The sequence below is a fragment of the Mustela nivalis genome (genome assembly GCF_964662115.1).
Source record: "Mustela nivalis genome assembly, chromosome: 3".
Lineage (NCBI taxonomy): Eukaryota > Metazoa > Chordata > Mammalia > Carnivora > Mustelidae > Mustela > Mustela nivalis.
Window position 1 is genome coordinate 79,949,250 of NC_139022.1, and position 22,327 is coordinate 79,971,576.

Below are 22,327 nucleotides of genomic sequence, written 5' to 3' on the forward strand. Positions count from 1 at the left end.
ATAAATAAATAAAATCTTTTAAAAAATATATATATATGAAAAGATGTACTATTTCACTCTTCATAAAAGAAATGCAAATTAATGCTACACTACATTACTGAAGATTGGCAAATCCAAAAGCTTAGTTACACACTATCCTGGCACAGTTGCACCATGGTAATATACTGACATGTACTGGCAGTGAAACTTTGAATTGATACATCCATTATGGAAGGCAACTGGCCAAATCATAAAAATTGCACATATATATATCCTTTTTTGCTATCTATATTTGGTAGGGTAATTCCGCTTCTAGAACCTCTCCTATTGTTTTACCTGCACACATATAATGTTATAAAATGCAAATTTATTCACTGTAGTATTGTTGGTAAAAACAAAAGACTAGAAATGACTTAACTGTTCATAATTAAACATTCTGACTGATTCAATAAATTTTGTTATATTCACACACGCAGGCATAAAAAAGAATGAACATTTTTACTTATATAGAAAGACCTCCAAGTTACATTAATTGAAACAAAAACAAAAAACACAATTATAATATTTTCCTATTAAGAAAAAGGATGAAAAAAGAACATGTATGTTATTGTGCTTTTACATGCAATATTATGTGTAGGTGATGCAGAAAACTGGATGGCAAAAGCACGAGTAACAGAACAGAAGGGGGATTATTCCATACCCATTTGTTTTAATAAGATATATTAAAATGTTAAAAAGTATAATAAAAAAAGATATTTAAAACTTACTGATTTTATTTTAAACAGAAAGCAAAAAGCTACCAAGTTAGTGATAGCAAAATAAACAAGAAACTTACTTTTGTGGCTTCCATTATAATTTTGTTAATCTTCTCTTTATCTAATCCTTCCATTCCGGCTTTATTATCATTAAGTCCCACTCTAAGCAGAAGATCATCTTTGTAATTTCCACTCTTTTCTTTGGTGTTATCCATGGTGTAAACTTAAAACTTTTCTATTATCTGAAAAAACATAAAAAATAAGCAGTGCTTTTTAAAGCATTCATGGTGAGGAAATGGGCACTTAAAAGTTAAAATGAGGGGCGCCTGGGTGGCTCAGTGGGTTAAAGCCTCTGTCTTTGCTTAGGTCATGATCACAGGGTCTGGGGATCGAGTCTCTGCACAGCAGGGATCCTGCTTCCCTCCCTCTCTCTGTCTTCCTCTCTGCCTACTTGTGATCTCTGTCTGTCAAATAAATAAATAAAATCTTTTTTAAAAATAAAGTTATAGAATAGAATAGAATAGATATAGAATCTGCCAAACAAGTAAAATATTTAAGAATTTTTAGCAATTGAGGAATTATTACTACTCAGATTTTTAAATTACTATCCCTAGACTATTGTACTTTCAGAGGGAATGATGGAATTAACATTTCCTGCAACTTTTTGCCCGCTACTATGCTTGGCACTTCACACTTGAACCTCACACAGTAACCCTGCCCTGAAAACTAAATTTCATTATCCCCAATATAGAGAGAAAAGAAACCTGAGTCTTAGAACATGTTTACTGATGCAAATTTTCTAATAAGAGACAATATCTGTGTTGAAATCCAGGCCTGAGTCCAAAGTTTGTGCTTTTCACATATTAACACACTGTATAGGAAATAAATACAAAATAACACTTCCTCTCCAAATCATGATAAGTTCAATAGCATTCATTACCCACTGTATACAGAGTTCCATGTTTTAAAGCAGTAGGAAAAAATACAGAAAAAGAAATCTGTTGACTTCTAGGACATTATTGCATTTTATACTGTTATGTGACTTCTGAAGTTAAGAAAAATCCTTTTGTATAATAATTCTTTAATATCTTTAAATAGTTCTTTATCATTTACTTTCCCATATTTAGCTTTTTAAAATATTTATAGTAACCATGCAAGACAGATTTGGTTATTCTCATTCTATGGAGATAGAAATTGGAGTTTCAAGAAGGTTAAGGGAATTGGCCATCCTAAGTCTGCTAATGAGCAAAAGAACTGGTGTGAATCCAAGTCTTCTTACTCCAAGCTAATACAGTTGCCATAACATCACAGCTGTCTCCAATTTGAGCCCACTTATGCTACGAAGAAATGACCAGGTGAACAGCTGCCATGCATCTAAGAATAAATTATGCCAGGGATTTATTTGCATGATTTAGAGAGGGCTCATTTATTCTGTTTATTCTCTGCTGTCTTAAGGATCTTTTCTTTTCCTTTTTTTTTTTTTTAGGTTGACATCCATCACCACACATATTTACACAATGTCTTCTCTTGTGATGAGAAGTTTTAAGATCTCTTCACAACTTACAAATATATGATACAGTATTAACTATAGTCACCATCCAATACATTAAACCCCCATAATTTATTTATTTGATAGCTGGAAGTTTGTACCTTTTGACCACCTTTACCCATGCCACCTACCCCACCCCACCTCTAGTAATTACCAACTGTTCTCTGCATCTATGAGTTCAGGTTGTTGTTGTTGTTAGTTGATTCCACAGAATCAGAAGGTCGGGGGTAGGATCCAGATATCAGAATTTTTTAAGGCATGCTCAGGTTAGTCCAATGTGCCCATTACTATCTAAAGTTCTTGTGGCACCTGCGTGGCTCAGTGGGTTAAAGCCTCTGCCTTGATCTCAGGTCATGGTCCCAGGGTCCTCGGATCAAGCCCCGCATCAGGCTCTCTGCTCAGCAGGGAGCCTGCTTCCTCCTCTTTCTCTGCCTGCCTCTCTGCCTACTTGTGATCTTTCTCTGTCAAATAAATAAATAAAAATCTTAAAGTTCTTAAATATTTTACTTGTTTGACAGATTCTGTATCATTGGTGCTATTATTTCCCAGTGTCCAAGAGAATATAGACTAGTTTTCTGTTTTTATCATTTGACTTTTCTCCCCAACTATCACATTCAGCCAAACAGCACCCTATATTTTGTGTTATGCTTTAGTAGCCCAATTACTTAACATTTTCTAATAAGACTGGTGAATGTAATTCATTCATATTTCCCCCAAACCAACACTACTGAAGAGTTAAGAGGCTGAATGCAGACATATTACATTTAAGTTGCCTTGTCTTTTATTTATTTTTAAAGATTTATTTATTTGAGAGAAAGAGAGCATGAGTGGGAGGGGCAGAAGGAGAGGAGAGATAATCTCTCCCAAGATAATCTTAGGCAGACTCTGTGCTCAGCACAGAGCCCATCTTGGGGCTCGATCTCATGACATGATGATCATGACTTAAATTGAAACCAAGGGTCCGACACTCAACTGACTGTGCCACCCAGGCTCCCCAAGCTGCCTTGTCCTTTAAATGATGAAATGTATGAAAGGGAAAGCAATATTTATTGAATGTCTATTATTTCATAAAGAATATATTGGCCCCAAAACTCTGAGAAGTATTGCTTTTGTTCCCAAATTAGATCAGAAGAACTGGGTTATTACCAGCAATGCTGGTACCAGTCAAAGTTGTGATAGGTAAAGTTAGTTTTCAGCTACCTTCCTGTCTTGTTGACGCCCAGTTACCACATCATTTATGTCTAGTTTCATGAGGATAAGCTAACTATCCTCTACATGTTAATGATTTCCAACTTTATAGCTGCAGTCCAAATGCCCATCTGGCATCCTAAATTTACCATGTCCAAAACCAGTCTTGTCATCTGCCTCCATCCCTGAAACCAGTTCCACTTGGATGCAGCTCTGAGCCTCATCTCAGTTGATGGCAACACCATTCCCTTCCAATTGCTCATGCAAATAACCTTGTCATCATTCTTGAGCTCCCTCTTTCTCACACACCCCACATCCAAATTGTCAGCAAATCCTATGAACTCTGATTTCAAAATGTACTCTGAATTTAACCACTTGTGTACTGTCATTGTTTTCACTCTAGTCTGAATCACCATAATCTCTTGTCTGGATTAATGCAACAGACTCATATAGTCTGTTTCTGCCCTCCATGTCTTCAGTTATCAACACAATGGCCCAACTGATTCTTCTAAATCACAAGCGGAGTCACACCACTCTTCGTTGAAAACTGTACAATGGCACACTAAACTTACTCTGGAATAAAAGCCAAAATCCCAACGGAATCTGGATTCTAATTACCTGTTACCTGTCTACCTCTTACCTAATACTCTTCCCCTTGCTCACTACTCTCCAGGCACACTGGTCTCTTCGCTGTTCCTCAAATCTGGTAGGCACGTTCTAACCTTGAACTCTCTCCTTTAGGGTTCTTCAGCTAGTTATTCTTTTGACTAAACTCCCTTCAAGTGTTTGCTTAAATGTTACCTTCTCAATGCGGATTTACCCTGACCTCCTTATTTAAATTGCAGCTTGAGTAATACCTCCCACCCCCCTCTTCCCAATGCCCCATGTTTTTATAGCCCTTATCATTTCCTAACATAGTAATAAACATAGGTTTACTTGTTATGCTTATCATCTATCTCTCCTGTGAATATGGAAGTTCCAACAGGGCAGGGAACATTGCTTTTTATTTGTTTTAACTGATATATCCCAAAAGCCTCAAACAGTACTTGGCAGAGAGTAGGTGCTCAATAAATAATCTGCTGAATGACTGAACTCAGTTTATATCATTTTTTTGTTCTCTTATTCACATAGCAAGATTACACAGCTATATTAAAAGATTGTGACTAAAACTACTTTTCTAAAGTTAATAATTTTAAAATAATTTTAATATAATAAATAAATTTATATATAAATTTAATATAATAAATAATAAACTAATTTAAAAATACTTGTAGTTTTTCCTCATTTCAACATTAAATATGTAATAACAGGTATATGAGTTGATTTTATAAACTTTATTTTCCTAAGATATTTGATAGTTAAAATGATTAAAGCTTTTGGGAGTTATATTAAAATATAAGAGAATTTTGATTTTACATGTTAGAATGCTTGCTAAGTCCCATCAATACTCAAAAGATTCTAGCTCATATTTATTCTTTGGGAAATTAAATTGCCTTGTTTAATTTTTTTGATTTAATATTTTTCAATTATATCTAAATCTACTAAAAATTATTGGACAAAGTTAATAAAACATACTAAGTTTTAATATACTTGAATTCCTATGAGTTCGTTTTAGTACTATCATTTATGTCCCCATGGTTGAGCCTGCTTTTGTTTTTATTGGTTAGTGTTTCGGTTATTTACAAATTTCTAGAATCTTTCATTAGCCTGGTTATCTCTGTTCTCCCCATTAGTTCTGACTAAATTTCTTTAGAAATCCATAAACTGAAATGGAGAGCTAGCTCCCAGCAGAGATGATCACATAATATTCACAAAAGTTGCACAAAAGGTTATCACAAAGTATTTTTCAGGGAAGTGAAATTTAATATAACTTTAAATGGCTTTGTGAGGGAAGTAATAATGTAAGTGCCTAGTGGCATCTGGGGTATAATAAACTCTCAATCAATAGTTAATTATTAAAGTTAAGCCAAATTTCCAGAGCTGTGAAAATCACTAGTCTGACTTTCCTTACTTCTCTCTCTTCAAGATACAGAAACTTGGAAGGAAAAAAAAATCGCTATAAGCATCCTCAAGAAAAAGCCAAAGTTCATGGATCACATGGATGAGTTTTGTTTTGCTCCCAATAAGGTATGTGTCCTATGATTATGAAAATGAAAATAAAACATTTTTATAGCTTGATACTACAAAGACAGTCTGTTTCACTTCAACTCAAAAGCACAAATGGTTACACAACGCAAAGGAAAGAACTTGCGTTCTTGTGGTTTAGTATATTGGTTTAAAAGCACATTTTCTCTGAAAATATTCAAATTCTACCCAGTCTCATTCTAACAGTAACTATTCAGGTTACCACTTAAAAAAATATAAGGCCAACCTTTGTTTTTGATGGTAGTAAGGATGGAAAATTAGATTTTTTTCAGCAGGAGTTCTGAGGAAGACGTTTTAGAGTGCTAGGATTTCTCCTACCTATAAAAAGCTCACAAAACTATGTAAACAATATCACAAGTGATTGGCACATTGACCAAAATAACCCGGAATTAATCTATCAGAAAATATGTAAAACACACTAAGGATAGTAAGAGAGATAAAGGAGAGAAAGTGGAGAAGAAAGGTGGGGGGAAAGAGGACAAGGAAAACTAAACTAAAAAAACTAAATTACAGTAAGGTCCTAGGTGGAGGCTTGCTTCCTATTTCTAACACACTATAAATAACCAAACCCAAAAATCCTTCCAGAAAAACCTGTATATTTCTTAAGGACAAATATTATTTTTTATCCTCTAAATGTTCAAATATTTAACATGTTTGTTTGAATAGATTAAACAGATTAAATAAAACTTCAGGCTGTGATTAAATGTTTTTACTATCTACATTTAAATGCTATGAATTAATATTATCCTAGTTTTAATTTCCCAGTTAATGCCTGACTAAAAATTTTTCATTTATTATTATAAAATATTTTTAAATTTTTAAGAAAACAAAAACCACAACCCCAAAGTTTTAAGATTTTCTACGTTCCCCCCCCTATTATTTTACACACACCTGTGTGACCACATGTACTCAAACTACATGCACAAAATTTTTATATGATAGGAATGAGGGCATGGATGCAACTTTGTATTTCTGGCTTTAGTTTTTAATATCTTTGCAAAATAAGATGTACAAAAAATTCAAAATTATTTCAGAATGAATTATTTGAAAGATTTTAAATGTATATGTATCACTGAGAGAAATAATAGAAATAATGTAACTCTACAGATCCCAAACCACAGGGATGTATGCTAAAAGCAAACACAAGTTTTCACCAAGGATATAAAGTTTTTGAGAGAACTATGTATATCTTCTCTTTGATTGCCTTTTTCCTTCCTGAGCTTTCTATTCATTTAATTTATTCCAATGAAGAAGAATGAGATAGAAGGCTCTTAAAAAGCCTGTACGAGAAGAATAAATGAAAGAAAATGGGATTGGGAGGGAGACAAACCATAAGTAACTCTTAATCTCACAAAACAAATTTAGGGTTGCTGGGGGGAGGGGGTTTGGGAGAAGGGGGTGGGATTATGGACATTGGGGAGGGTATGTGCTTTGGTGAGTGCTGTGAAGTGTGTAAACCTGGTGATTCACAGACCTGTACCCCTGGGGATAAAAATATATGTTTATAAAAAATAAAAAATTATATTAAAAAAAAAAGCCTACACTCTATCTAAACCTAGAGACATATAAAATTCACTTTTATATAATAAATAATTGAAACTATCTGCTTCTTTAGTACAGAATGAAAAATATCCTGATGCAAAACACATTAATTAATATGTCAATTCAATGTAAATTCTCCAAAGCTCAGTGTGTTAAGTTTCTATTTTGATGATGAGTCACATATTTGGTAAAGTCTTCTAGAACCTTTAACAATGATGACTTTGTTTACACTCTGAAATAAGGGCACTCAGGATATTTAACAATTGTGAAAAATTAACTTTATGTCTTATAGAAGTTGACTATTTCCGAGAATGTTGATTCATTAACACGAAGGAAGTATACTGAGAGGTTCTTTCTTTGGGTATTATGTTCTTTCTTTGGGTATTATTAGATCAAGTCAGCAAAAATATTCACTTACATAGACTGATACTGTACAGACTAATGTTGTTTTAGTTGAGGTATACAGTAAAATACATAAATTTAAAGGGACAGTTGAAAACTGTCTAAAAACTGTTGTTTTTAGAAAAAGAGAAAAGGATCCTCCTGTAGTTACCTTTTTGGTACTGATTTTTTTTTTAAGTTCTACAATCTCTAGTGTTACTTTTAATATAAAATTACATATGAAGCCAGGATAATAGGTGGGGTTATACTACTAATAGGAAATTGAGCTATTACAGTATTTATCACTATACTACATCCTACATTATTAGAAGAATAATATTTAATAATAAAGTTGTACATATTATTTTATTTTCTTATCCTGGAAATGATGCTTTCAATTATCCCTCTGCTACACTGTTCTAGTGTTTTCTTGATATTGTTTATGATATTATTTCATGATCCAGTACTGCTGATTTCTTAGGTTTCCTATAGTTCTAATTAGTCTACCATAGGAGTTTATTTTTTTAAATTTATTTATTTTTGAAGATTTATTTATTCATTTGAGAGAGAGAGAGAGTGCACACATAGGCAAGAAGAGGGGTAGAGGGAGAGAATTCTCAAGCAGAGTGTGGAGGCCAAGGCAGAACTCCAACCCAGAACCCTGAGATCATGGTCTGAGCTCAAACCAAGAGTCAGATGCTAAACCAACTAAGCCACCCAGGTACCCATCAGAGTAAGAGTTTAAATTATATCCAGAATATTCCCCCAAATAATCTCTAGAGCTCTACTTTAGAACATGTACATTTTAAAAATGTAAATACATGCTAAATGTTTATATTAACAGATAATTTTAATCCCTTAATATAATCCCTTAATCTAAAAATGTACTTGTGTTATGTATATAATCTCACAGGTAAGCAAGATAAATCTCTACCTCTGGAGGACACCATAATTTTATTTATAAAAAGGAAAATGGGGGTGCCTGGGTGGCTCAGTCATTAAACATCTGCCTTTGGCTCAGGTCGTGGTCCTGCGATCCTGGGATCAAGCCCCACATCAGGCTCCCTGCTTAGCAGGAAGCCTGCTTCTCCCTCTCCACTCCTCCTGCTTATGTTCCCTCTCTTGCTGTGTCTCTGTCAAATAAATAAATAAAATCTTTTAAAAAATAATAAAATAAAAAAGGAAAATGAATTCCATGCCGCAGTGTCCTGGAAATTTTTTTAAAAAATTTCTAATCTAGTAATTGTTGGAAATATTTTTCTCATCCCAACCAGAACTCAAAGGGTGAGGAGTCAAAGTAGATGCTGAAATCCATTTATTTCAGCAGAGATTACAACCATATAGCTTGTTACCTCCTTTACTCAAAGACCTGAAGCTAAGAATAATAGCAACCTAGTTTTGGGCTTTAAAATTTGGCTTCTCACTATATGATTACAATTTTTAAAAGATTAAAATATTCATCATTATCAAAGCTTTGTAAGAGCTTGAATTTCTCAGATTTCAGAATTTTAAACCATAATGGCTCTAGCATATTTGTAAGACCTCTTAAGTTAATATTTTTGCCAAAACCACTTACCTAATGCGTTTGGGGCTCCCTGCTCAGCGGGGAGTCTGCTTCTTCCTCTCCTCCCCATTTGTACTCTCTGTCACTATCTCTGTCTTTCTCACTCAAATAAATAAGATCTTAAAGAAAAGAATTACTCATTTCTATACTGCCAAATATACTAAGAAACATAATTTAACCCACAAATGAAATATGCATTTATTTTTATTTTTTTAAAAGGTTTTATTTATTTGACAGAGAGAGATCACAAGTAGGCAGAGAGGCAGGCAGAGAGAGGGGGAAGCAGGCTCCCCACTGAGCAGAAAGCCCGATGCCTGGCTTGATCCCAGGACTCTGAGATCATGACCTGAGCCAAAGTCAGAGGCTTAACCCGCTGAGCCACCCAGGCGCCCCATGCATTTCTTTAAAAAAAAAAACAACAATTTATTTATTTGAAAGAGAGACTGAGTGAGCAAGACAACACAAGCCGGAGGAGCGGCAGAGGAAGAGGGAGAAGCAGGCTCCCCACTAAATAGGGAGCCTAACTCAGAGCTGGAGCTCAACGCAGGGCTCAATCCCAGGACCCCGAGATCATGACCTGAACGTAAGGCAGATGCTTAACGAATTGAACCGCCGACGTGTCCCATACAAATGAAATATGCATTTCTTAATACTACTAAAATAATTACCTTTAAAAATACTTCATAGATGGTAAGAAAATGAAGAAAAAGTTACAACAAATGAATACCATAATATATAATCAAGTGAAACACTTCTTACAAATAGAAGAAGCAGAAGCAGGATGATGGGATGTCACACAAGAAAATGGGTTATGAAAGAAGGTGGTGACTTCCATCTTAGATGTTCTCATTCTCAACTTCGATTACTCACTCTGGGGAAACCAGCTGCTATGTGAGGCAGCCTGACAGAAGGTCCATGTGAGTGCGTTTGGAAGCAGATCCTCTTCCAGTCCAGTCTTCAGATGAAACTGCAGCCCTAGATAACAGCTTGACTGCAACCTCATGATCTAGAGACATCTAGTTAAGCCATGCTGGGATCCTTGATCTACTAAAACTGTTAGATAATAAATTAATAGCTTACTTTTAAATTCTGTAATTATCTCTTTATGGATCAGCACTGTACAGAGACCAAAGTTTGAGTAACACTGCTAGAAAACAGTTGTATCCTAAAGATTAGTAATACTGTTGTTTGAACAAAGGTGAAAATTTTACATATACTAGTAAACTAATCAACTGAATAACTTTTATGCCAAATATATTTTTCTGCTAGAGTGTGTACAAGAAAAAAAAGGCAAGTTTTTTTTGTAGTACTTAATAAAGCTAAAATACAAATTTCAAGAGGGCAATACCTGGTATAGTGCTAGGCCACTGAGCTTGTTACTTAAAAAATAAATGTTGAATGAATGAATGATGGGTAAATTAATATACAGAAAATAATAAAATTGGGCGCCTGGGTGGCTCAGTGGGTTAAGCCGCTGCCTTCGGCTCAGGTCATGATCTCAGGGTCCTGGGATCGAGTCCCGCATGGGCCTCTCTGCTCAGCAGGGAGCCTGCTTCCCTCTCTCTCTCTCTGCCTGCCTCTCCATCTACTTGTGATTTCTCTCTGTCAAGTAAATAAATAAAATCTTTAAAAAAAAAAAAAAAAAGAAAATAATAAAATTAATGGTAATAACTCAGTGAAGTCTTTTTAAATGCAGTAACTATAAAAAGTAACATTTGGATCTTACAGTGTTTTACGTGTATAATTCTATTTAATTTTCCTAAGAAATGAGGAAACGATGGTGTGAAGACTTAGATGTACCTTAGATAAAATAATAATTGGTGAATTTGAGACTGTATTTTAGGCCTAGCTTCAAAACCCTCATGCTTAGCCATTACATGATAAATACAAAGAAGGTAAAATAAAAAATTACTGAAATCTTACCAAAAAAGAAGGAACAGTAGTTTTTTTCTTTTGTAGATTTCATGGAATGTGAAGATGGTATAAATAATAGATAAAATCATTTATTGCTGTAATATAAAACAAAATTTATGGCCTAACCTTATTTTTAGATGATATCATGATTTTGAAAACTCTCTAAAAGCCTAAGAAGTCTCTGAATGAAGAATATGAGATAATGACGAGGAAATGAAAATAAAATTATTAAAATATGATGTCCATTCAGACTGTACTAAAATGTATTTGGGAACGATCTGCAGACCTTTCTAGTGAACCAAAGGGTAATATATTAAATAATCATGGCATCTAAAACAAAGAGTTCACTTCTACCAGGGACTGTCTTATGTAATAATACCAATAAAAATTAATTTCTGCCTAAAGCCAACATAAAACAAAGGGAAAACATTATTAAAAAAAAAAAAAAAAAAAAAGAATTTTCTGAGGAGCCTAAGTGGCTCTGTCGGTTAAGTGGCTGCCTTCAGCTCAGGTCATGATCCTGGGGTCCTGGGATCGAGCTCCACAATGGGCTTCCTGCTCAGCAAGGAGCCTGCTTCTCCCTCTCCCTGTCACTCCCCTTGATTGTGCTTTCCCTCTCTCTGTCAAATAAATAAAATCTTTTGAATAAACAAAATATAGAAAGAAAGAAAGAAAGAAAGAAAGAATCTTCTCTGAAAATGAAAACTTCCTAAATCTGGTCTCTGTTCAAGTCAAAGTAGCAGCCGAAGTGATTTCTTTACAATACTGTCAGTGGTTTCTTCCTTTTTCAAAATATATCCAACCTCTCTAAATGTGGGAGGGGGGGTGAGGAAGATGCAAATAAAAAGTATGAAATTCCATAAAGGTTGGCCACATTGTTAAAAATACATATGAATAAATGATAACATTTTCAAACAACTTTTTTATGTTAAGCAGGTACTAAGTGTTTAAAAAGCATTCTCTCATGATTACTCACTAATTTAGATATTATCTCACTAAAGTATATATTGGTAAAATACATAAAGAAATTGAATCTTAGAGAATTTATGTAATTCACCGAGGATCACCCAGAGGTGTCCAAGCTGAAATTAAAATAGAAGATTCTGGCTCCAGAGCCCACATTCCTTAATCAGTATGCTAAATATATAATGAAGATGCCAGCAGGCTTATCTTATTTTTTTAATTATTGAAAGATACTTTAATCAGATATAAATTTGACAGGCTTTTTTTTTTCTTTCAGTAGTTTAAAGATGTTGCTCCACTCTTTTCTAGCTTCCATAATTGTTAAGATTATGATAGTTCATACTGTTGTTCCCTGTATGTGATGTGTCATTTCTTTCTGACTGTTTTCAAGTTTTTCTCTTCATTTTTGGTTTTCCTCAGTTTGGCTATGATGTACCCAGGCACAATCCCCCCTCCCCAAAAGAAAGAGCTACTCTAGGTTCCTGTATTTTCCATGAACACCTTCCCTTACTTCTACTTCCTCTTCATCTGTCCTTTTAAAGATATGAAAGTTTTCCCTGTCCTTGACATACAGCAGCAGTGCTCTTCTCAACCTCTCCTATCTCATATTGCATACATTTACATTTTCCCCCAAAATTACCCTCAGGGAGGAAGGGAAAAAACACTTCCTGAGCCTTAAAAATATCCTGACCCTCTTGTCAAGAATGTGAATAATAAAATCTGTTTAAATTATGCACCTGTTAAACTTCTGTCTGCAGTATCATATATTAATCTTAATCACAAAATAGTTTCGGTTTCACCCCATAAAAAAGTAACAATAATCACTAGAAAGAAGTAAAGTTTTTTTTTAGAAAAGACCTTCATCTCTGGAATTTATTAGCATTTTTTCATAAATTTTTCACAGGTCTGCTTGAGGGCAAAAGAAAATATTTCTACATGTAGGGCACCAATCACTTTGACTTCACTTTGGTTTTTGATAATTCTCCCAGATCATGATTTATACAGTGTGGTTCTACTATGAAATGCTTGTTACGATGGGATCCCATGATTGCCATGCTTTTCCTATGCAAAAAACTAAAACTTCTGTCAACATTTTATCATTAACTATTCTCAATGGGCAAATATTAAATACTTTATAAATGATTTTTTATACACCTATTTTAATGCAAAAATTTCACTGGATTGTATAAAGATAAATTAGTAGTATACATACTTTGATCTTTAATCAAGTACTTTGGAATCTTTAGGATGAATGCTTTATTTGATCAAATTATTATTTTGGAATTAAAATGGCTAACCCATAACTTGAGATAGGAGAAGGAAATACAAACTAGTTTGTGGCTGGTTATAAAAGAAAGATTAAGGAACACAGTTAGTTAACCTTTGGCTTAAAAGAATCTATTAGACTCAGTTTTAGTTTTAGTTTCTTCTTCGAGCAACTTTATTGTAAGCACAGATATTTCATACCTTATTTTTTCTTAGAAACCTTCCAATGAACAAAATATTAAATTTTTAACAGAATAAAATTCACTCTATCTTACAATTTCTATATGGATTCGATTCTTACAGATTGAAGATACAGTATAGTGATCCCTTTATAAATGAATGAAAGATACATTATGGTATCTTAGGGAACTTACTTTCTTATATCTTGAATATTTTGCTATTTCATTATCCCTGGAATTATTAAACATTTATGCTAAAAGATAAAATAATAAGAAAGTAGAATAATGGAATCATCAGAAAGATGACCTGGCAGTGAAATAAATTATCACTATTATATCATCCTTCAGTTTTCTAATTGTGTTGCCCACAGTATCACATCTTTGAAGGAAAAGTATAAGAAAAATATAGATAATATATACTATTATACACTATTTTTGCAAGGGGTTGGGTTTTGGTAGCTTTTAATGATGAAAGTTTTTAATGAAAGCTAAACATAGTTGAAAATTCTGAATTTTTCACTTTCTGCCCATACTGGCAAAGATAAGAAAACTGACAGAAGAGTTTCATAATTATTAAACAAATAAGAAGATGAGTGTAAAGAAACTAATTGCACTCTTGACCATAATGATGAAGTTGATCTTGAAAACAAAATCTAAGAGTATGAATTTTCAGATGACTCAAATACATATCTTCTCAAATTTAAGAATCAATGAGTAAAGAATGAATTTGTAAGAAAAGCAAATATGGCATTCCCATCCAGTTAGTCATTCAACAGGAAGGAATTCATCACAGAGTATTTTGCAACAAGAACTTGGAACATCCCATTTTGTTAACAGGACATATGACAGCTTATGATATTTATGCACTAAAAGTTACTTAATATGGCTTGTAAGTCAGCAAATGTCTAAGGCAGATGTGTATATAAAGGGAAAAGGAAGGAAATAGATGATGTAGAAATGAAAACCTTATTGGACTTGTATTTCTAAGGGTGTTTAAAATATAAGAATGAAAATATTTTATAATTATGGAGGAAAGAAAATAGATGTCTTCTCTTTAACAAGATTATGAGATATCAAAGTTTTCAATATTACTGCATTTTGATGTTATAAGCAAAGATAAAGAACCAGATATAATGATAAGCTAGAATCTATTAAAGATGCATATTATACCTGGAAGCTTTATTTATAAGATGGAAAGATCCAGGATCATGCATAAAAATTGAAGAGTAGCTACTTGCTTTCAAAGGACATTCATTACTCACTTTAGAAAAATATAGAATAAAAATTTGCTAAGATTCAATTTTTATTGCAATCCCTAATGAAGTTGTTGTTCATCATCTCTTGTTATTTCTCAAGATTATTCATAAAATTACTCAAAAATATAAAAAATAAAATGATAGATACAAATGACTATTTTTTTCTGAGAAATACTCTTATACTAAGTTAAATCAATACATAATTCCTTTATCAACATTAGATAAAAGAATAATTACAAAAGAAATCACTTAAATTATCTATAGATAATTAAAACATAGACTTGCTAGCATACCCCTTTAGTTATCACAGTAAGTCCTGAAACTGTCTCTATAATATACTACTGCAGCTTAAAAATGTATGTGGATAAATTTTCTTCAAAAGAAAAACTTCAAACTAAAGAGAAACTATGCAACATACCCAGAATGTAATCAGGCTCTAACAGATTCTCAAAAGTTTAATCATTTCAGGATAATAGTTGTCTTTGCTTTTGTTTTTTGAGTCTAAAATCAACTTTATATATATTGAAAGTACATATTATAAGTCTCTGAGTTTCAAAGTCCTAGCTAGACTATTAATTAGCTACGACTTTGGGCAATTCAGTTAACTTCTCTGAGCATTAATTTCTTTATATGTAAATAAGGATGTCTATTTTGCAGGATTTTTGTGACGCGTGAACACCAAACATAATAAACCTAAAGCAATGTCTAATATTGAGTAGGTTCTTAACAAATGATACTTACTCCTTACAAAAAGCCATGCTGGAATTTGGTTCTTTAGTCTCTCATTAGTTTTAGCCTGTTAGTAATTTTTTCTCCTGAGCCTTGTTAATTGCAGTTCCTATAGCTTCTCTTTATTTATTTACTTATTTTAAAATATTTTATTTATTTATTTGACAGATAGAGATCAGGAGTAGGCAGAGAGGCAGGCAAAGAGAGAGAGAGGAGGAAGCAGAAAGCCTGATGTGGGGCTCCATCCCAGGACCCTGGGATCATGATCAGAGCCAAAGAAAGAGGCGTTAACCCACTGAGCCACCCGGGAGCGCCTACAGCTTCTCTTCAATCACCAACCACATAAACTTACTCCATTCCTCCTTAGATATTTACTGAACACTTACTATGTGACAGGCAATTTAAATCTTTACTTGTTCTTTAATAATACTGGCACTGTTAAAAACATATCAATAGTGTTACACACTTAATTATTACCTGTATTCCTAGACAGTACAATGCTAGATAGCAATGAATCTATGAAGCATGTGGTATAGATCTCCTATTTTTATAGCACCCTACAGGACAATCACATAGGAAATCTTAATAAATACCTTAAATGAGGATGAACATAAACTGTATCACCATAACAACATGTATAGTTCTATGACAGTATTTCTCAGCTTACTTGACTAAGGAGAAGAGGATCTGAAATTACAGTAAAAGTGAAACAATGAAGGGGCTGGGGAGAAAAACAGGAAGCAAAACACATTTACAAAATAACCATTATGAGGATCCTACCAATATTTAAAAATACCACACTGCTTATACAGTAGGATTTCAACATATTGAAAAGCGAATTTCTCAATGTAAGTTAAAGAGGTTAAAATTTAGAAACTCAAAAGCTTGAGGGTTAAAAACAGAAAGAAAGTGTACATGCAGAGAGTGGGTATTAATAGCACTGTTCATCTATTATGAATGTGTACTGTGTACTTTTTAGACTAAAGGATTTTTTACTGTTATAGTGAAATCTATGAAATACTAACCACTCCTGACAAGTTTTTATCCCACAACAACAAACAGATATAAATCAAAGATAATGGAATACAATTTCAATTTTATTCAATAGTAAGAAAGAATATTTCTGCTTGGAACATGCCTGGCTTGGCCCTCCTCTATACAACAGGAAACAAGATTAAAAAAAAAAAAAAAAAAGTAGCTCTATAAATTCTGTCTCTAAAATCACTGTTTTACTGCCAAATGTTAGAACATTCTATGTGATGTGACATTTTCCTAAGTAGCAACATGCAGTACAAAAAGGTATCAGGGAGTTACCCCCACACCCCATACAGTTGTCCTTGAGTTAAAAATGTTAAAGATCAATAAACAAGAGAATCCAAGAGATACATGCAAAGTCACCTTAGGAATCAGAGTGACAGAATAAGACCTAGCAGTATGAACATAATAAAATAATAATTGATGTTAATAAAAGTGTTTTGATCCAAATGGAGTGTGGGTGGTTAGAAAACAGAAGAAAGAAAAAAGAAAGCAAGGAAAGCAATTATTGGCAGTGCCTACTTAAATATCCATCTCCATAACAGGAATAACCTAACTTAATGGTACTCATCATTTAGAATCATAATTATTCCCCTTGGAGAATAACAAAAATATGAGATTAAGATGTAGGAAGAAGACATCAAGCCTAGATCTGAGACCAGGAAGATAAGAGCAATCACAGGGCCTGAAAAAATGTGAAAGGATTAGGGGGCTCTTGGGATACTGAGGCAGGAAACAGGATTGAAGTAAGAATTAAGAATAACAATAACATTAGCTTTCCTTCTCTATTCCTATGAGTCAATTAAAACAGAATGGGAGGTTCCATTACAGATTATTTTTCTCCCAGCTTCTCACTATTTCTCACCTACTCCTTCTTCTGTTTGTCCCATCACTGCTGCCAATGACTGCTATGGTAGGCAAGGAATACAAGAGGGAAAATATTAACAGGCGATAGTTACATATAATACATGTAAACAATAGTAATGCAGGGGAAAGGGAGAGATGAGGAGAAAGAAACCAGTAAAGCATATGTAGGAAGGAGAAATTTCATAGCTATCTGGCTATGGGGACCAATCGTATGTAAAGAATGCACATAATCTGGTGAGATTAACTACAAGGTTTTTATTCAACCAGATTTTATGACCAGTTTTTGTTTTTTTTGTTTTGTTTTGTTTTTTTGTTTTGTTTTGTTTTTTTACCAAGTGCAAAAGTTTGTTCTGTTACTCAAAAAATCTGATTGATCCTCTGAAAATGTGCTAAGGAAGCCATGAAGGGAGGACTATCATGCATGTACCACTTGTGAAAGGTTGCATAGTCCAGCTGGAAGAAGGTTTCCCCTTTGTCCAGTAATAGCAAGCAGGCCTCACCGAAGAACAATTCAAGAAACCTGTTCACACTGCTCCTGGGCACTTTAAATTGCCCAAAGGACTATCTGAGGTCTTCTAAATGGTCTCTCTTCAGATACATCTATCTCATGAATACAAATATGTTTCCTTAATAATTTGTATGTTTTCCCTCTAGTTTGGATCCTTTCCACATAGATAAGCTACTCCTTCTTCAATAGCTAAAATCCTATTGGAAAAATTCATCCCTATGGGAGGAACCCCTCCTGAGCTCCACAGTGACTGGGGAACCCATTTTGCTGGTCAAATATTACAGCAAGTCTGAGCTGTTTGGCCACTTCTACAGCATTTTCATTGTTACCATCCTCAGTGTTTAGAACAAGCAAACCAACCAAAAGCATCATCAAAATTCAACTGGCAAAATTTGTGGAAATCGTCCAACTCCCTCAGCCAAAAGTATCGCTGATGGTACTAAATCTCAGATCCACTCCTTCAGAACTCGTAAACTCTCACACTTTGAAACAATTACTGAGTGCTCTGTATCTCTAGCTTCCTTCAGACACACGTAATAAAAGAAGATATATTTCAGTATTGCAAAGGCTGAATCACATCCCTCAAAAATAATCATGCTCTAGTATGGCAATCTTCCCACAGCACACTCCTGGGAGATGAAGTCCTGCAACACCATGCGCTGCAACCTGCGGATTTCATTTCTTGGAAAAGGCATCTCCAAAAACTCCAAAAAGGTTCTCTTCAAGCTCAATGGAAAGGCCCTTATCACGAGTTACGGGCCATCCTTGGGCCACTAAACTCCAAGAGTTGAATTCCAGATTCATGTGTCTCATCTAAAGAAAGCTCCAAACCCTGGCTGGACCTGCACATCAACAGCTGACCTTAAATTGAAGATTTCCAGGAAATGAAGCATAGGACATTGAAGCAGACAGCCTCTCCAAGATGACAGGATCAGGCCTGTTTATTCTCTTCTTTCAGCATTTTCTCACCTCATTTTCTCCTTGTCTATCCTGGAGAGACAATGCCCTCATTAGAATTTCCCAATCTCTTGAAGAAAGGGGAAAACTTTCTGATTGTTGGATCTGTCTACAGGAGTTGCAACCCTTTAGTCTTCCCCATAGCAAAATCTTCCTTCATCTCCATAACCACTAACTGTACCCATATCCCTCCAGATATTTCTTACAGAGTTAAACTTCTACAACCAGGTTTTCCTGTACTTTGCTTTGAGCTCTCCCCTATCATAACTCTCAGAGCAACTAACCACATTTATTCTGCCTATACGGTTTCCTGTTTACTACTTTAGGTCAGCTCCCTTGTAATAAAACAAGCCCCCTCTGTATACCCTTCAAGAATAAAGTCCATAGAACAGGATAGTTTCTCCCTAATTATTCCCCAAACACCACTGACACTTGGTTCAAAGGGCCAATTGAATAATCCTAACTAACAGCACTATTAATCAAACTCTCGCAGGAGTCTTGCGTGCACAACCTGGTTTTATCTGCCTGTGGCAAGTGGGCCATTCATTGCCCAATGTTTACACAGCTGTCAGACTGGAGGCCAATACTTAGCCCATGGACATCCACAATAAATCTGAAGCCTTTTACTCTTCCTCCCATTGGTCTTCTGCAACAAACCTTCATTGCTGCCTTAAATGGGAACTCCCAGGAGTTATACATTACTCAGATTTGCCTCCATCATAAGGGCGCTTATCCCATTGGTGGGTGTTCATGCCAGGAAATGAATGATTAGGAATCTCTCTCTGGGACTGGGAAAACTTGCTGATTCCAGCACTAAGGCAATAGTAGGTCAACAATGATCACATATCTCATTAAAGTTGTTTTGGATAATCACATAGCCCTTGATTACCTACTTGTTGAACAAGATTTTTATGCAATAGCAAACACCACCTGTTGCATATAGATAAATTCCTCTGGAGAAGTAGAAAAACCGAGAGAAGCATATTGACTACAAAAAATTCTACCTGTCTTTGGTCCTTGATCTTGTTAGCTGGTTGTCTTCAGGTTTGGGCTGATTTAGAATACACAAACAGGGTCATTATTCTTCCCAACTTACTTAGTATTATTTTTAGGTTTTATACCTGTTGCCTTTCAAACCTTTGTAGAAACTTTGGTGTACTCTACAGGGGATCTCCAATATTTAAAATTTCAATAAGATACAGACTTTCGATGGAAATGCCTGAAGAGTTCTCCATCCTACCTTCTTCTTATTCAAATGCTGCCTTAACAGTTTCCAATCTGTGTACTTCCCTCCAATGTGGGACATGACACCTAGAAAGGCCCTTCCTGGCACAGAGGGACAAAAATTATTCTAATAAGGAACAGATGACCCAACTCCTGATCAGCACTGCTTTTTTTTTTTTTTTTTTTAAAGATTTTATTTATTTATTTGACAGAAATCACAAGTAGATGGAGAGGCAGGCAGAGAGAGAGAGAGAGAGAGAGGGAAGCAGGCTCCCTGCTGAGCAGAGAGCCCGATGCGGGACTCGATCCCAGGACCCTGAGATCATGACCTGAGCCGAAGGCAGCGGCTTAACCCACTGAGCCACCCAGGCGCCCCTCAGCACTGCTTTTAAAGAAAGATCTTTATCAAAGGGTGGAAATGTGAAAATACGTTAAGGAAACCTCAAGTAAAACTGGAGTTGGAAAACCCTGAAGAGCGGGCTCTCAAAAACTGACCACTCATCATAACTTGAACAGTCCGGAAGGAAGAAGGAAGATGACCTTTTGGTGCTAATAGCAAGCTGCCCTTTCCTGCAGCCAATGAGAGGCTACCACCACTTCCAACCACTCATTTTCTTCCAATGAACTTTTGTTCAAAATAACCCCTCCAGACTTCCACCTTTACTCTATAAATTGAAGCTCTCCTCTGTTCTCTGGATTTGCCCTTGGTTCACCAAGGTTTGCTTGTCCCAAATTGCAATTCCTCTGCTATTCTTGAATACACTTGATTTTTTTTTTTGTAATTATTTTTTTTAAATTTATTGAGTAGGGACGCCTGGGTGGCTCAGTTTGTTGGGCGGCTGCCTTCGGCTCAGGTCGTGATCCCGGCGTCCTGGGATCGAGTCCCGCATTGGGCTCCTTGCTTGGCGGGGAGCCTGCTTCTCCCTCTGCCTCTGCCTGCCACTCTGTCTGCCTGTGCTTGTTCTCGCTTCTCTCTCTATGACAAATAAATTAATAAAATCTTTAAAAAAAAATAAAAAAAATAAAATTTATTGAGTACACTTGATTTTGCTGGCTGAATCACTTACCTTTTTATTTTAGAAAGTTGACAATCCTTTAAAGTTCATTCATAGACTAGTACACTTGGCTTGCTTACACTAAATAAGAATATACCTGTTAAGATCTCAGTTTAACTGAAAACCATTTATTTGGAAGATAAGCATGCCAAATGCTGATCATGGATAGGTAAAATACAATCTTTTTTTTTTTTTTTCTGCACCAACACAAAAGATCAAGATACTAAGGGGAGCAATCGAAGTATCGAAGAATACTTGATATTCCTGTATCCACTTTACACACTATATCCAGTTTTGTGAATACACTTGTAAGGGTATTTTCAATAATTCCTTATAACATCACAAAAGATGAAAACATACAAGTTTCTTGTAGTCCTTTACATTTCTGAAACTAGTGTTTACATGTTCAGACATGAACATAGATGCATTCACCACCATACAAATGAATATCCATTTTGATATACAAATATTCATTTACACATGCATTTAACAGCATGACTTTGGGGATATAGATAATAAAAAGCAACTGGTTAACTAATAATGTTATTTATTAAAGTTAGTATTTATTAAATACACATCCAAATTCATGTGATTATTAAGGATGAAGCCAGGTAAGATTCACACCCAGGGACTATCTGCTTGCTCACTCTGAACTCACATGAATCATCATAGTGGCAGTTCTTGAACAGGTCTCACAGGAACATTGAAGAGAAGCTAGTATCATCAGTTAGTATTCAAAACAGGGGAAACAAAGCATTTAAAGGGACAGGTAGTTCTGGTTAAATTGGAAAAGGCAGAGAGGCTTTAAGAGAAGCTTTCACATTTTTTAAATTTCTGAACTTCATTTAGGGAACACGATGAATGTTATAAACACAGTAGCAAGTCATAAAAATCTACTAAGTTATATTATTTTGAATAATTTTTATAACTTGGTGGAAAGATAAGCAAACAAGGACAATCCTTTCTTCTTTAGAATTCTAAGTAGCCATTGTTTTTAACTGAAAAGACCTGGGGTAAGTGGCCTACAAAGATCCAGGAGGAGGATTAGGTAAGAGGGTTAGAGAACAGGGTTTGTCACTGTCAAGTGGTAGGAAAAAAGGTTACCTTCTTTCAAACACTAGCTCAGCTATTAAAGTAACATTTGTACTTTGCTTACCTTGTTTTCTGTTATAACCTCCTGCAAGGCAGAGCTCCCTATGGCCCCCTTTTAACTTTTTAGTATCTTAAAATCACCCAGTCATCAGCAAAGTATCTTGCAAATTATATGTTCA

The 22,327-nt window shown here is 34.8% G+C and overlaps 1 protein-coding gene across 9 annotated transcripts in view; it reads right to left on the reverse strand.

Moving 5' to 3' along the window:
* Positions 1-22,327, reverse strand: part of POLK (DNA polymerase kappa) — a 67,729-nt gene that overhangs the window by 42,651 nt on the left and 2,751 nt on the right. For 3 of the 9 annotated variants that reach the window (XM_082724944.1, XM_082724947.1, XM_082724939.1), the window contains 2 exons: positions 9,974-10,156; positions 815-976 (listed from right to left, as the gene is read on the reverse strand). In XM_082724944.1, coding sequence (XP_082581070.1) covers positions 815-949 — 135 coding nt within the window. In that variant the 5' untranslated portion in view covers positions 950-976; positions 9,974-10,156. Of the gene's footprint in view, positions 1-814; positions 977-9,862; positions 10,157-16,003; positions 16,098-18,681; positions 18,811-22,327 lie in introns of all 9 variants that reach the window. The other 6 variants (XM_082724942.1, XM_082724940.1, XM_082724943.1 and 3 more) reach the window with 6 other exon arrangements.